Source organism: Salmo salar, chromosome 29 (assembly GCF_965601325.2).
Source record: "Salmo salar chromosome 29, fSalSal1, whole genome shotgun sequence".
Lineage (NCBI taxonomy): Eukaryota > Metazoa > Chordata > Actinopteri > Salmoniformes > Salmonidae > Salmo > Salmo salar.
The window spans coordinates 35,232,377-35,250,000 of NC_138319.1; the positions used below are offsets into that span (position 1 = coordinate 35,232,377).

At 42.9% G+C, this 17,624-nt stretch overlaps 1 protein-coding gene across 1 annotated transcript in view; it reads left to right on the plus strand.

The window, feature by feature from the left end:
* Positions 1–11,301, plus strand: part of LOC100286462 (guanine nucleotide exchange factor VAV3) — a 179,890-nt gene extending 168,589 nt beyond the window's left edge. The window contains exons 26-27 of the mRNA XM_045710531.2: positions 6,610–6,761; positions 7,131–11,301. Of these exons, the coding sequence (XP_045566487.1) occupies positions 6,610–6,761; positions 7,131–7,175 (197 nt within the window). The 3' untranslated portion in view covers positions 7,176–11,301. The remainder of the gene's footprint in view (positions 1–6,609; positions 6,762–7,130) is intronic.
* Positions 11,302–17,624: the final 6,323 nt, after the last annotated feature.

Sequence of the window (17,624 nt, forward strand, 5' to 3'; positions counted from 1 at the left end):
CTGCTCCCTCCCCTCCTCTCTCCAACCTGCTCCCTCCCCTCCCCTCCCTCCTACCTGCTCCCTCCTCTCCCCTACCTGCTCACTCCCCTCCTCTCCCCCTACCTACTCCCCCCTCCCCCCTCTCCTCTCCTCTCCTCTCCTCTCCTCTCCTCTCCTCTCCTCTCCTCTCCTCTCCTCTCCTCTCCTCTCCTCTCCTCTCCTCTCCTCTCCTCTCCTCTCCTCTCCTCTCCTCTCCTCTCCTCTCCTCCTCTCCTCTCCTCTCCTCTCCTCTCCTCTCCCCTGCCATAGATTCATTGCTCTGTGGGCTGTCTTATGTAACTTCTGCGGGCTACTGCTTTGTTCCTCCCTCCTCTGCTCCTTTCTGGTCAGGTACCACGTCTCCTTATTCCTACTCTTTTCATTGTGGGGCTCTGACTACTTAGCATGCGTAGTGAGTCTAGTCTAGTCCCAGATCAGTTATCACTGCCTCCATCGTCTCTCCCAGCCTTCCATCTCACCTCGCTCCCTCCATCTTGCTGGAAATGTTTGTGTGTGTGTGTGTGTGTGTGTGTGTGTGTGTGTGTGTGTGTGTGTGTGTGTGTGTGTGTGTGTGTGTGTGTGTGTGCAGGGGGGTCAGGGGTTCTATGTGGGTATATGCATCTCTGTGGGTATATGTGTGTTTGTGTACATGCCTGCGTGCATATTTGTTACACTCTGTATGTGTGTGTGCAATCATAGTGTTTATTCATATGTGTGTGTTAGCATCAAGATGTTGACATGTGACAAGACAATGAGGCGAGCCAAATAGACTGACCGTAACTGGGTCATCATATCACACCCCAGTGACCCTGACAGACAGCTTTGCAGACCAATCAAATCAGCCTATTTAAGCTGTCAGGCCAGTGAAGCATTTTTCCACAACAGCAGTAGTATTACAGGCCAAACCTGCCATGTACCGAGCAGAGCTAACCAGCTCCAGCTCCATATCTGTCTTTTTCCTTTGTTATCTTACTGTGTGCATGACTGCAGCTCACAGACAGGCAGGCAGACAGGTATTTCAGTCAAGGTATTTCACATCAGCGGCAGACAGAGGTTGTCTGGCACGCTCTCTCACACATGCCAACTTTGTCTCAGAGCATTTCGTTATATTTTCTACGTAGATCCGAGACGCTCCAATTAGTATGCTATGTTACATTTCGTATGGTATTTATTCATTTGTGGATGTCCATCATCCATTTCGTATGATATGTTACAAATTACAATTTGTATCATACAGTATGTTATGAATTTGCAAAAATAACAATATGTTACGAATTTGAAAACATATGATGTTATGAATTCCAATTTGTTGTGGCTAACGTTGGCTAGGTGGCTAATTCTAATGTTAGCCCGCTGGCTAACTTTAGCTAGGGATTAGGGTTAAGGTTAGGGTTAAGATAAGGAGTTAGGTTAAAGGGTTAAGGTTAGGGTTAGGGGAAGGGTTAGCTCACATGCTAATTACTGTAGTTGCAAAGTAGCAAAACATTAGTAAGTAGCTAAAATGTTGCTATTTAGCTCAAACTGTAAAGTTGTTTATGATGAGATTCGAACACGCAACCTTTGGGTCGCTAGACGTTTGCATTATAGTCTGTGTAGCCTACAAACTTACACAAAACTGTTCTAACTACTGCATTCCCTGTCTTAGTAATCATATGCACAATTTAATGTTATTTTTTTAGGAGGTGAGTATGCTACATGCAGCTATTTACATGTTTTACACAAATAGACTACATCACCAAAAGTATGTGGAAAGCTGCTCATCGAACTTCTCATCCCAAAATCATGGGCATCGATATGGGGTTGGTCCCCCCTTTGCTGCTATAACAGCCTCCATTCTTCTGGAAAGGCTTTCCACTAGATGTTGGAACATTGCTGCAGGGACTTGCTTCCATTCAGCATTAGTGATGTCGGGCACTGATGTTGGGTGATTACGCTTGGCTTCCAGTCGGCGTTCCTATTCATCCCAAAGTTGTTCAGTGGGGTTGAGTCCAGGGTTCTGTGCAGGCCAGTCAAGTTCTACCGCACCGATCTCAACAAACCCTTTCTGTATGGACCTAACTTTGTACATGCTGAAAAAGGAAAGGACCTGCCTCAAACTGTTGCCACAAAGTTGGAAGCACAGAATTATCAACAATGTCATTGTATGCTGTAGCGTTAAGATTTCCCTTCACTGGAACTAAGGGGCCTAGCCCGAACCATGAAAAACAGCCCCAGACCATTATTCCTCCTCCACCAAACTTTACAGTTGGCACTATGCATTCGGGCGGTTAGCGTTCTCCTGGCATCTGCCAAACCCAGATTTATCCCTCAGACTGCCAGATAATGAAAAGTAATTAATCACTCCAGAGAATGCTTTTCCACTTCTCCAGAATCCAATGGTGGCGAGCTTTACACCACACCAGCCAATGCTTGGCATTGTACATGGTGATGTTAGGTTTGTGTGCGGCTGCTCAGCCATGTAAACCCATTTCATGAAGCTCCCGACGAACAGTTATTGTGCTGACGTTGCTTCCAGAGGCAGTTTGGGACTTGGTAATGAGTGTTGCAACCGAGGAGAGATGATTTTTACTTGTTACACGCTTCAGCACTCGGCGGTCCCGTTCTGTGATCTTGTGTGGCCTATGACTTCGCGGCTCAGCCATTGTTGCTCCTAGACATTTCCACTTCACAATAACATCACTTACAGTTGAGCAGGGCAGGTCTAGCAGGGCAGAAATTTGACGAACTGACTTGTTGGAAAGGTGGCATCCTATGACAGTGCCACATTGAAAGTCACTGAGTTCTTCAGTAAAGCCATTCTACTGCCAATGTTTGTTTTGGAGATTGCATAGCTGTGTGCTCGATTTTATACACCTGTCAGCAACGGGTGTGGCTGAAATAGCCGAATCCACTAATTTGAAGGGCTGTCCATATACTTTTGGATATATAGTCTACATCAGTGGCGGTCGGTGCCTTTTAAGATGAGGGACATGTCCTTATTTCTATTACAGCATATTGGATGACAGTCATTCATATTCCATTCACCCAGTTCAATGTAACATTGATAGGTTAAGACTACTACATGATACTACAATTATCCCTATACCCATCATGAGGTTACTACAACCTAGCGTATGAATGAAAGTTTACAACGTAGATGCACACATGTTGAGAGTAAAATTTGAGGTGACAGACAGTGACACATTCAAAACCGCCTTGCAAACTCTTGCCTGCATCTAGCTGATCTAGGGTGTAATCATTAGTCTAACTGTTGCAAATTAGAGTTTCAATTGGACAAATCCAGGTATGTTTATCCCCGTTTAGTTCCGTTTGCTTATGTTTAAGAAAAGTTTTACAACAGAATCGGCGGAATGAATACACCCCTGATCACACGTAAACACAGATCACTTTCATAGCAGCCACGTTGTATTCCTTCTCGCATCTATGCGCTCTCCTCCTCTCACCTCTTCCCTTCACTTGTGGAAATTCCACAAATAAACTTTTAACGGGGCACACCTGTTAATTGAAATGCATTCCAGTTGACTACCTCATGAAACTAGTTGAGAGAATGCCAAGAGTGTGCAAAGATGTCATCAAGGCAAAAGGTGGCTACTTTGAAGAATCTAAAATATATTTCGATTTAAAACTTTTTTGGTTACTACATGATTCCATATGTGTTATTTCATAGTTTTGATGTCTTCACTATTATTCTACAATGTAGAAAATAGTACAAATAAAGAAAAACCCTTGAATGAGTCGGTGTGTCCAAACTTCAGGCTGCAGGTGTTTTTTTTCCAGCTGTTCAGAAATATGAGGCAGAGACATCATAAGGGGTTCAGAAGAGAGGAGTAAAGATCGAAACATGAAGGGAGGGCGAGAGTGAGCAGCAGCTCTGTTAGTGTGCTTAAATTAACACACACGCAGAACGGGATCTGGATCCTTGGCTTGAAGGAAGAGGTTTCTGGAGGGGCGGAATTTTTTTTTATAGTCTATAATCTGTTAAAGATAAAGTAGTCTTTGGTCTGTTAAAGATAACATAGTCTTTGGTCTGTTAAAGATAACATAGTCTATGGTCTGTTAAACATAACATAATCTATGGTCTGTTAAAGATAACATAGTCTATGGTCTGTTAAAGATTCTATGGTCTGTTAAAGATAACATAGTCTTTGGTCTGTTAAAGATAACCTAGTCTATGGTCTGTTAAAGATAACATAGTCTTTGGTCTGTTAAAGATAACATAGTCTATGGTCTGTTAAACATAACATAATCTATGGTCTGTTAAAGATAACATAGTCTATGGTCTGTTAAAGATTCTATGGTCTGTTAAAGATAACATAGTCTTTGGTCTGTTAAAGATAACCTAGTCTATGGTCTGTTAAAGATAACATAGTCTTTGGTCTGTTAAAGATAACCTAGTCTGTGGTCTGTTAAAGATAACCTAGTCTGTGGTCTGTTAAATATTCTATGGTCTGTTAAAGATAACCTAGTCTGTGGTCTGTTAAAGATAACATAGTCTGTGGTCTGTTAAAGATAACCTAGTCTGTGGTCTGTAGAAGATAATTTATCATCCAATAAGATACAGTCTATGGTTTGTTGAAGATAACAGTCTATGGTCAGTTTAAGATGGCATAGCATCCAAGAAGAGACAGATTGAAGGAACCTTCAAATGTTCCTCCTTTCAAATGGTCTAGTTTATAATTAAACCAGCCACCCGTATTAGTATGGATTATGCTGTTGACACAATCCAGGCCACAATCAAAACAGACACTTCATTTGGACGGGATGTGCCCCAGCTTTGAACAAATCATTCCTTTAAATGGGGCTGGGATAAGAGAGAAAAGGGAGTGATGTGATTATGCATGCCTCAACATCTCCCTCAGACTGTCTGGAGTGAAAGAGAGGATAACATCCATGTGTGTGAGAGAAAGAGAGACAGACAGAGAGAGAAATAGAGAGAGAGAGGGAGAGCGAGAGAGGAGTAGAGAGAGAGAAATAGACAGAGCGAGAGAGAGGGAGAGCGAGACAGGGGTAGAGAGAGAGAAATAGACAGACAGAGAGAGAGAGAGACAGAAAGGGGAGAGAGAAAGAGAGGTAGAGAGACCGAGAGGAAGGGGAGAGAGAAAGATGGGTGGAGAGAGAGAGAGAAAGGGGGGAGAGTGAGCGAGAAAGAGGGGTAGAGAGAGAGAGAGAAGGGTGAATAAAGACATTTCAAATGTCATGTTATGGACAAAAGGGAAAATAAATAAACATTAAATATTGGTTGTATTTACAATGGTGTTTGTTCTTCACTGGTTGCCCTTTTCTTGAGGCAACAGGTCACAAATCTTGCTGCTGTGATGGCACACTGTGGTATTTCACCCAGTAGATATGGGAGTGTATGGGTCTGTATAATCTGAGGGAAATATGTCTCTCTAATATGGTCATACATTTGGCAGGAGGTTAGAAGGTTCAGCTCAGTTTCCACCTCATTTTGTGGGGAGTGAGCACATAGCCGGTCTTCTCTTGAGCGCCAGGTCTGCCTATGGTGGCCTTTCTCAATAGCAAAGCTATGCTCTGAGTCTGTACATAGTCAAAGCTTTCCTTAAGTTTGGGTCTGTCACAGTGGTCAGGTATTCTGCCACTGTGTACTCTCTGTTTATGGCCAAATATAATTCTAGTTTGCTCTGTTTTTTTGTTAATTCTTTCCAATGTGTCAAGTAATTATCTTTTTGTTTTCTCATGATTGGGTTGGGTCTAATTGTGTTGCTGTCCTGAGGCTCTGTGGGTCTGTTTGTGTTTGTGAACAGAGCCCCAGGACCAGCTTGCTTAGGGAACTCTTCTCCAGATTCATCTCTCTGTAGGTGATGGATTTGTTATGGAAGGTTTGGGAATCGCTTCCTTTAAGGTGGTTGTAGAATTGAACGGCTCTTTTCTGGATTTTGATAATTAGCGGGTATCTGCCTAATTCTGCTCTGCATGCATTATTTGGTGTTTTAAGTTTTACACAGAGGATATTTTACCAGAATTTTGCATGCAGTCTCAATTTGGTGTTTGTCACATTTTGCAAATACTTGGTTGGTGAGCGGACCCCAGACCTCACAACCATAAAGGGCAATGGGTTCTATAACTGATTCAAGTATTTTTAGCCAGATCCCAATTGGCACAGTATGTTGAATTTTATGTTCCTTTTGATGGCATAGAAGACACTTCTTGCCTTGTCTCTCAGATCGTTCACAACTTTGTGGAAGTTACCTGTGGCGCTGATGTTTAGGCCAAGGTATGTATAGTTTTTTGTGTGCTTTAGGGCAACGGTGTCTAGATGGAATTTGTATTCGTGGTCCTGGCACCTGGACCTTTTTTGGAACACTGTTATTTTTGTTTTACTGAGATATACTGTCAGGTCCCAGGTCTGACAGAATCTGTGCAGAAGATCTAGGTGCTGCTGCAGGCCCTCCTTGGTTGGTGACAGAAGCACCAGATCATCAGCAAACAGTAGACATTTGACTTCAGATTCTAGTTGGGTGAGTCCGGGTGATGCATACTTCTAGTGCCCGGGCTGTTGTAGACTGTTCTAGTGCCCTTTCCAATTCTCTCTCTCTTTTTGCCCCCCCTTGCTTCTCTCTCTCTCCACAGTGTTCACCCCTAAGGTGATTGGTGTGGCGAAAGCCCGCTATGACTTCAGCTCCAGGGACACCAGAGAGCTGTCTCTACAGGAGGGAGACGTAGTGAAGATCTATACCAAGTCAGGAGCCAATGGCTGGTGGAGGGGAGAGGTCAACGGCAGGGTGAGTGCCCCCCCCCCCCCCCCCCCCCCCCCCCCCACACGACAATCAGTTTCTTCAGTCAATCACCTGTCTGTTATATTCCTGTTGAGTCAGGGAGAGAGACTCACATACAAAACAACACACAAACGTACAGTAACGCCTGATTCTCTTTACAGTGGGATAGATGGGTTGGTGCTATCTAGTAACGCCTGATTCTCTTTGGAGTGGGATAGTACAGGTTATCTGGTTAACATGCTAACACTCAGGTGGATGAATGCTCACCTGATGCAAGCATCTGTAACAACAGTCCACACAAACCCACACACCCATTACCCCCATACACACTACTCCCCCTTTCATTTCTCATTGCCTTTCTTATTTTTTCCGCAGGTGGGCTGGTTTCCATCTACCTATGTGGAGGAAGGAGAGGAGTGAGTCATGGAGAAAAACACAATGAAATGAAAGAAAAGGAAAATACAGAGAGACTGAGAGACCGACAGAGTGAACCGGTTGGCTGTTAGGCCTGAACTGGACATTCTATGGTTTATCTGACTGCTAGCTGAGAACTTGACATTCTATGGTTGACCCTCCTATTGGCTGTTGCCTCAATAACGACCCAGAATCCTCCTGGGAGAATAGAGGGTTCCTAGATGGAATAGTGACTGGTTCTCTCTGGTCTGCCTCTTCAACAGACTAGTGACTGGTTCTCTCTGGTCTGCCACATCAACAGACTAGCAGCTTGGCTGTCAGCATGGGAAGGACCTTTGCCAGAACGCAGATCCCTACTTCCCTCCATCCCTCTCTCCCTCACTTCCACCTCTCTCCCCTAACTCAGCTACTGCAGGTTGTCTCTTAAATGTCGCCCATTCATTCATCCATCCATCCATCCATCCATCCATCCATCCATCCATCCATCTATCCATCCGCACCACTCAGGATACAGCTAAGACTGTCTAAAGGGAAAGAGAAAAGAGAGAGCGAGAGAAGAGACTGAGAGAGGAGGGAGGGATTTGCCACACCGCAGGGCTTCGTCTGTCCTGACCTTGCCTGTGTCGCTCTGTTCCACTTACCTTGGTGATTATTGATGACTTGATGCAGCGGCATCCCCATTCACACACACACACACACACACACACACACACACACACACACACACACACACACACACACACACACACACACACACACACACACACACACACACACACACACACACACACAAACACACACACACACACAGCACACACACACACACACACACACACACACACACACACACACACACACACACACACACACACACACACGGCTGGAAACACTGTCATGAAACACCTCCCAAACCCATCCCCACAGATTACAATAACTGAACACAACACACACACACACACATTCTCCCCTACAAACCTCCCTGTGTTGGGTTGTCTTTGCTGTTAGCCTCCCCATGTTCTCATCTCTCCAGCTGTACAGCAGGCTGGGTACGGGGCTGTTGCTGTGTGCACCCCGGATGGCATGAAGCTTGGCCCCAGTGATGTACTGGGCTGTACGAACCACCCTCAGTAGCGCCTTACCTTCAGATGCTAAGCAGTTGCCATACCAGGCAGTGATATAACCGGTCAGGATGCTCTTGATGGTGCAGTTATAGAACTTTTTGAGGTCCTGGGTACCCATGCCAAATCTTTTCAGTCTCTTGAGGGGGTAAAAGCATTGTCATGCTCTCCTCACGGCATTCTTGCTGTGTTTGGACCATGATAGTTTGTTGGTGATGTGGACAACAAGGAACTTGAAACTCTCGACCCGCTCCACTACAACCCCGTCAATGTGAATGGGGGCCTGTTTGGCCCGCCTTTTCCTGTTGTCCACAATCAGCTCCTTTGTCTTGCACACATTGAGGGAGAGGTTGTTGTCCTGGCACCACACTGACAGGTCTCTGACCTCCTCCCTATAGGCTGTCTCATCGTTGTTGGTGATCAGGCCTACCACTGTTGTGTCATCAGCAAACCTAATGATGGTGTTGGAGTCGTGCTTGTCCATGCAGTCGTGGGTGAACAGGGATTATGTGGCAGATGTGTTGCTGCCTACCCTTACCAACTGGGGACGGCCCGTCAGGAAGTCCAGGATCCAGTTGCAGAGGCAGGTGTTTAGTCCCAGGGTCCTTAGCTTAGTGATGAGCTTTGAGGGCACTCTCTTTCTCTGTATTTCTCTCTCTCTCCCTCTCTCTCTTTCTCCGTATTTCTCTCTCTCTCCCTCTCACTCTCTCTCTATAACCCTCCTCCCCTCTCCCCCTCCTCTCTCTTTCTCTACCCCTCCTACCCTCTCCCCTGAAGCGGGTTTCCAGTAGACATTCCAAGCAGTGCCTTCTTTCCTTGTTAATCCTCTAATGAGAGGGATTTAGCAACATTTGAAGGAATAATAACTTTACAGACGCTCAAATACCCACTCAGACAGGCAGATCAGGCAGTATAATATATCATGCAGTAGTTACCACAGACAAGAATGGGATTAATGTTAGAAGAATGGGATTAATGTGAGAAGAATGGGATTAATGTTAGAAGAATGGGATTCATGTTAGAAGAATAGGATTAATGTGAGAAGAATGGGATTAATGTTAAAAGAATGGGATTAACGTGAGAAGAATGGGATTAATGTTAGAAGAATGGGATTAACGTGAGAAGAATGGGATTAATGTTAGAAGAATGGGATTAATGTGAGAAGAATGGGATTAATGTGAGAAGAATGGGATTAGTGTTAGAAGAATGGGATTAATGTAAGAAGAATGGGATTAATGTGAGAAGAATGGGATTAATGTGAGAAGAATGGGATTAGTGTGAGAAGAATGGGATTAATGTGAGAAGAATGGGATTAATGTGAGAAGAATGGGATTAATGTTAGAAGAATGGGATTAATGTCAGAAGAATGGGATTAATGTGAGAAGAATGGGATTAATGTTAGAAGAATGGGATTAATGTGAGAAGAATGGGATTAATGTGAGAAGAATGGGATTAATGTGAGAAGAATGGGATTAATGTTAGAAGAATGGGATTAATGTGAGAAGAATGGGAATAATGTGAGAAGAATGGGATTAATGTGAGAAGAATAGGAATAATGTCAGAAGAATAGGATTCATGTGAGAAGAATTTGAATAATGTTAAAAGAATGGGATTAATGTTAAAAGAATGGGATTAATGTTAGAAGAATGGGAATAATGTTAGAAGAATAGGATTCATGTTAGAAGAATGGGATTAATGTGAGAAGAATGGGATTCATGTGAGAAGAATGGGATTCATGTGAGAAGAATGGGATTAATGTGAGAAGAATGGGAATAATGTGAGAAGAATGGGATTAATGTGAGAAGAATGGGAATAATGTCAGAAGAATATGATTAATGTGAGAAGAATTGGAATAATGTTAGAAGAATGGGATTAATGTTAGAAGAATGGGATTAATGTTAGAAGAATGGGATTAATGTGAGAAGAATGGGATTAATGTTAGAAGAATGGGATTAATGTTAGAAGAATGGGAATAATGTGAGAAGAATGGGATTAATGTGAGAAGAATGGGATTAATGTGAGAAGAATGGGATTAATGTGAGAAGAATGGGATTAATGTGAGAAGAATGGGATTAATGTGAGAAGAATGGGATTAATGTGAGAAGAATGGGATTAATGTGAGAAGAATAGGAATAATGTCAGAAGAATAGGATTCATGTGAGAAGAATTTGAATAATGTTAAAAGAATGGGATTAATGTTAAAAGAATGGGATTAATGTTAGAAGAATGGGAATAATGTTAGAAGAATAGGATTCATGTTAGAAGAATGGGATTAATGTGAGAAGAATGGGATTCATGTGAGAAGAATGGGATTCATGTGAGAAGAATGGGATTAATGTGAGAAGAATGGGAATAATGTGAGAAGAATGGGATTAATGTGAGAAGAATGGGAATAATGTCAGAAGAATAGGATTAATGTGAGAAGAATTGGAATAATGTTAGAAGAATGGGATTAATGTTAGAAGAATGGGATTAATGTTAGAAGAATGGGATTAATGTGAGAAGAATGGGATTAATGTTAGAAGAATGGGATTAATGTTAGAAGAATGGGAATAATGTGAGAAGAATGGGATTAATGTGAGAAGAATGGGATTAATGTGAGAAGAATGGGATTAATGTGAGAAGAATGGGATTAATGTGAGAAGAATGGGATTAATGTGAGAAGAATGAGATTAATGTTAGAAGAATGGGATTAATGTGAGAAGAATGGGATTAATGTGAGAAGAATGGGATTAATGTTAGAAGAATGGGATTAATGTGAGAAGAATGGGATTCATGTGAGAAGAATGGGATTAATGTTAGAAGAATGGGATTAATGTGAGAAGAATGGGAATAATGTGAGAAGAATGGGATTAATGTGAGAAGAATGCACTGTCACCAGAACCTGTTTCGCCATGTCTAAATCTCCCTGACCTTGATTGACAGCCGTATCAACGCCTCAATGTGTTGATATGGTGGTTGTTGAAGTGGTGACGTCTGGGAGGTGGTTAACCACTGGGAGGAGAGCGGCTGGCAAGCCCACACACACACACACACACACACACACACACACACACACACACACACACACACACACACACACACACACACACACACACACACACACACACACACACACACACACACACACACACACACACGGCACAGCCATATCCATAGATGCTCCATAATATAATATAACATGATTATAAAGTACATAAGTGATGTATATATTATTATAAATATTATATTGGGCAACAAAACATACTAAATGATCAGGGTATATAACTATAATGAAGAGGTATCCCCTGTCCCGTGGGTCGTATTCATTAGGCACAAAACGGAAGAAATCTGAACTGAAACAGGATGGGACTACCTAAACTTTTCCAATATGAAATGCTCCTTTTAGTTTTTTTCAGTTGCATAACGTTTTGCTATGGTGTGCACTCATGAGTACAATCCTGCTGTCTTCCTGTGGTTCTTCTGTGTGTTGATGCTGGTCATTGTGACACAAAATGCATTATGATGTGACTCTGGTCCTTGGAATGCTGGGAAATGTAGTTTTTTTTTTACTACACTGTACGTCTCAAGGGAAAGTAGGGTTTGAAGTGTAATAAGGAATGAGTGGAGTGAGAAACTGTTAGGTTTAAAGTGTTATCCTCTGTGCTGATCTGAACTGTTTCCCACCCCAATGGCATTATCATGCTTTTATTAGGCAGCTCATATTCCAGCATAACTAATGTTTTTTCTTTGTTGATGTGCAAGTCATCTGGATAATGTCTTGATATGATGAAATGTGTAAAAGAAGAGATGTGTTCTATTATACATGTTTATTTTGGAATTATACTGATGGAATATAATGGTGTGTGTGTGTTTTCATTGTAAAATGACCCCATCCATCTACCCACCCCATACTCTACTGTGTTTTACCTGCAGTGCAGGTTAGCCACCACCAGAGAGCAGCAGCATAAACACTTCTCTCTCCTCCACCTCTTTCTCTGCCTGTCTCTCCTCTACCTCTTTCTCTACCTGTCTCTCCTCCACCTCTTCCTCTGCCTGTCTCTCCTCTACCTCGTTCTCTGCCTGTCACTCCTTTACCTCGTTCTCTACCTGTCTCTCCTCCACCTCTTTCTCTGCCTGTCTCTCCTCTACCTCTTTCACTGCCTGTCACTCCTTTACCTCGTTCTCTACCTGTCACTCCTTTACCTCGTTCTCTACCTGTCTCTCCTCCACCTCTTCCTCTGCCTGTCTCTCCTCCACCTCGTTCTCTGCCTGTCTCTCCACCACCTTGTTCTCTGCCTGTCTCTCCACCACCTCTTCCTCTGCCTGTCTCTCCTCTACCTCATTATCTGCCTGTCTCTCCTCTACCTCTTTCTCTACCTGTCGCTCCTCCACCTCTTCCTCTGCCTGTCTCTCCTCCACCTCTTTCTCTGCCTGTCTCTCCTCACCTCTTTCTCTGCCTGTCTCTCCTCCACCTCTTTCTCTGCCTGTCTCTCCTCACCTCTTTCTCTGCCTATCTCTCTTCACCTCTTTCAACCATGATCTATCTATTGTCTCTTCCTATAACAGTGTGGACTGGAGATGTTCAAATACATCAGGAGATGCTTTAGGCATCATAGACATAACAGAGATAACCTTTCAGGTTGCAACCAGGCTTTCTATGCATGGGATCTAGGTATCTACTTACCCTCAGAGAGATAGGAACAGTCTTTCTATGCATGGGATCTATGGATCTACTTACCCTCAGAGAAATAGGAACAGTCTTTCTATGCATGGGATCTATGGATCTACTTACCCTCAGAGAGATAGGAACAGTCTTTCTATGCATGGGATCTATGGATCTACTTACCCTCAGAGAGATAGGAACAGTCTTTCTATGCATGGAATCTAGGGTTCTACTCTCCCTGCTGACAGTAAGGGGTTTACACTAGCAGGGCTTCTTCCTTACCTGTGTGTCTCTGTATCCGATATCCTCTACACAGAGAGAACATAATAAAGCCAAAAGGGTATCAGTGATCTCATCTCTACACTATCTCTCCTCACCAAGAACACCCACTACATCCATATTTCTCTGTCTCTCTCCGTGTCTCTGTCTCTCTCTGTCTCTCTTTCTGTCTCTCTCTGTCTCTCTTTCTGTCTCTCTCTCTCTGTCTCTCTCTCTTGTCTCGCTCTGTGCTCAATTAGAATGAGGACAAGATCAGGACAAAAGATGTATGCTAGCGCCAGGTATAAACGGGGCTAGAGAGTACTCGATCAACAAAAGAACTGTCTGCTGTCTGTACTGCGTCTCTCAGTTGTGGTACTCTGAATAGTGCATTGTTCACATTGTTGTACCATCCTTCATGAAGCCAAAGATGTATATTATACTGTAGCTATACTTGACATGGTCGAGCAGGGTAGAGAACCTTGTTCCTGGGGTGTTGTAGGTACTGCAGGATTCTGTCCCGACTAGGCACCACACTGAGCCACTTAGTTAATTGATCAGTTCAGTGATAGCCTATATTCAACACACCTGGTCTTCAAGGTCAGTTAAATCGTAAACATGAAAGGCCTGTGGCCCTCCAGGAGCAGGGTTACCCACTCCCTGGTCTAGAATCTAAACACCATGGTAACCTGCCACTGTGGCCTAACTAACCCATAGCTGTGCAATCTGAGTCAGTGTGTATCATCACAGCGTAGTGCCGTGTCATACTGTAAATATGTAAATATCACACAATAAACATGTGCATATTGCTTTAAAACAAAAAATATATAATCACAGTGTCTGTCTTTCTTCTTCTCTCTGATAGCTGCTTAAACGTTTCCTGTTTTTAAATTAGCTTCAGCCGAAGTAGGATTCATTATGTTGTCATTATTGTTGGAAAGGCTCTTGTTTTTTAAAGAGAGGTTATTTTCACATACAGTAGATTTGAATTTCAGCCACTGGAGTGCCGCTCCAGAGTTCCATTTGGCTAATTGGTGTGGATCTGAGGAGGTAAAGGACTAAACAAAGGAATATGCTGTTAGTAGGCCAATGACAGAGGGAAGAGAGAACAGATAATTTAGAAAAGAGAAGAGATGGTCATTCTACGGAGATGTATTCAGTTGTGTGTCACAATATATCATTAGTGTAATGCTATTCATTCACCCCCCCCATCCCACCCACAGACCAGGGGTATGAGAGAGGTGTTTCACCCCCCCCCCCCCCCCCCCCCATCCCACTCAGAGAAAGAGGAAAGGTCATCTGCCTTTGGCCTAAAGAGCAGGAACCTGGACTTCATCAAAGAAATCAGAAATATAGACATAGTCATCCTACAAGAAACATGGTACAAAGGAGACGGACCCACTAGTTGCCCTCTAGGTTACAGAGAGCTGGTAGTCCCATCCACCAAACTACCAGGTGTGAAACAGGGAAGGGACTCAGGGGGTATGCTAATTTGGCATAGAGCAGACCTAACCCACTCTATTAAATTAATCAAAACAAGAAAATTTTACATCTGGCTAGAAATTAATAAGGAAATGATCTCCACAGAGAAAAATGTCCTCCTGTGTGCTACCTATATCCCCCCACTAGAGTCCCCATACTTTAATGAAGACAGCCTCTCCATCCTGGAGGGGTAAATCAATAATTTCCATTCCCATGGACATGTACTAGTCTGTGGTGACCTAAATGCCAGAATTGGACAAGAACCTGACACCCTCAGCACACAGGGGGACAAACACCTACCTGGAGGTGACAGCATTCCCTCCCCCATATGCCCCCCTAGACACAACTATGACAACATAACCAACAAAAACAGGTCACAACTCCTGCAGCTCTGTCACAAGCTGGGTATGTACATAGTCAATGGTAGGCATCAAGGGGACTACTATGGTAGGTATACCTATAGCTCATCTCTTGGTCAGTCCACTGACTCCCCTGTCAGATCACAGCAAAATCACAATCTACTTGAACAGAGCAATACTCAATCATGAGGCATCAAAGCCAAATGAACTGAGTAACATTATGAAATCCTGTAGCTGGAAGGAAAGTAGTGTGGAAACCTACCAAAAAACTATTAGGCAACAACAAATTCAATCCCTTTAGACAACTTCCTGGACAAAACATTTCACTGTGATAGTAAAGGTGTAAACTTGGCAGTAGAAAGACAAAACAGTATATTTGACCTCTCAGCCTCCCTATCAGATCAACATTTTTCAAACCGAAAACCCGAAGAAAATGAACAACAATGACAAATGGTTTGATGAAGAATGCAAAAACCTAAGAAAGAAATTGAGAAACCTGTCCAACCAAAAACATAGAGACCCAAAAAAACCTGAGCCTACGTCTTCACTATAGTGAATCACTAAAACAATACAGACATACAGTATGGAAAAAGGAACAGCACGTCAGAAATCAGCTCAATGTAATTGAAGAATCCATTGACTCTAAATACTTCTGGGAAAATTGGAAAAAACTAAACACGAAGAGTTATCTATCCAAAATGGAGATTTATGGGTAAACCACTTCTCCAATCTTTTTGGCTCTATAACAAAAAACAAACAGCAAAAACATATACATGATCAAATACAAATCTTAGAATCAACTATTAAAAACTATCAGAACCCACTGGATTCCTCAATTGCCTTGAATGAAATACAGGACAAAATAAAAACCCTCCAACCCAAAAAGGCCTGTGGTGTTGATGGTATCCTCAATGAAATGATAAAATATACAGACAAAAAATTACAACTGGCTATACTTAAACTATTTAACATCATCCTCAGCTCTGGCATCTTCCACAGTATTTGGAACCAAGGATTGATCACTCCAATCCATAAAGGTGGAGACAAATTTGACCCCAATAACTACCTTGGGAAATGCGGCAACAGCAACCTTGGGAAAATCTTCTGCATTATCATTAACAGAAGACTCGTACATTTCCTCAGTGAAAACAATGTACTGAGCAAATGTCAAATTGGCTTTTTACCAAATTATTGTACGACAGACCACGTATTCATCCTGCACACCCTAATTCACCAAAACAAGGGCAAAGTCTTCTCATGCTTTGTTGATTTCAAAAAAGCCTTTGACTCAATTTGGCATGAGGGTCTGCTATACAAATTGATGGAAAGTGGTGTTGGGGGGGAAAAACATACGACATTATTGTAACGAGTGCGCTGAGAGTCGGGAAGCAAGTTCAGGGAGTGTTTTAATAAATAAAGGAAACAATGAATACGAAACAAACATGAAAACAGAGTCAATAACCCCTGAGGAAAGAAGCAAAGGGAGTGACAGATGTAGGGAAGATAATCAAGGAGGTGATGGAGTCCAGGTGAGTGTCATGAGGCGCAGGTGCGCGAGACGATGGTAACAGGTGTGCGGGATAATCAGCAGCCTGATGCTGGAGAGGGAGTATACATGACCATTATAAAATCCATGTACACAAACAACAAGTGTGCGGTTAAAATTGGCAAAAAACACACACATTTCTTCCCACAGGGCCGTGGGGTGAGACAGGGATGCAGCTTAAGCCCCACCCTCTTCAACATATATATCAACGAATTGGCGAGGGCACTAGAACAGTCTGCAGCACCCGGCCTCACCCTACTAGAATCTGAAGTCAAATGTCTACTGTTTGCTGATGATCTGGTGCTTCTGTCACCAACCAAGGAGGGCCTACAGCACCTAGATCTTCTGCACAGATTCTGTCAGACCTGGGCCCTGACAGTAAATCTCAGTATGACAAAAATAATGGTGTTCCAAAAAAGATCAAGTCGCCAGGACCACAAATACAAATTCCATCTAAACACCGTTGCCCTAGAACACACAAAAAAACGATACATACCTCTGCCTAAACATCAGCGCCACGGGTAACTTCTACAAAGCTGTGAACGATCTGAGAGACAAGGCAAGAAGGGCATTCAATGCCATCAAAAGGAACATAAAATTTGACATACCAATTATGATCTGGCTAAACATTCTTGAATCAGGTATAGAACCCATTGCCTTTTATGGTTGTGAGGTCCGCTCACCAACCAAGAATTCACAAAATGTGACACATTGAGACTTTGCATGCAGAATTCTGGTAAAATTTCCTTTGTGTACAATGGAAAACACCAAATCATGCATGCAGAGCAGAATTAGACTGATACCCGCTAATTATCAAAATCCAGAAAAGAGCCATTAAATTCTCTAACCCCCTAAAAGGAAGCGATTCCCAAACCTTCCATAACAAATCCATCACCTACAGAGAGATGAACCTGGAGAAAAGTCCCCTAAGCAAGCTGGTCCTGGTGCTCCGTTCACAAACACAAACAGACCCCACAGAACCTAAGGACAGCAACACAATTAGACCCAACCAAATCATGAGAAAACAAAAAGATAATTACTTGACAC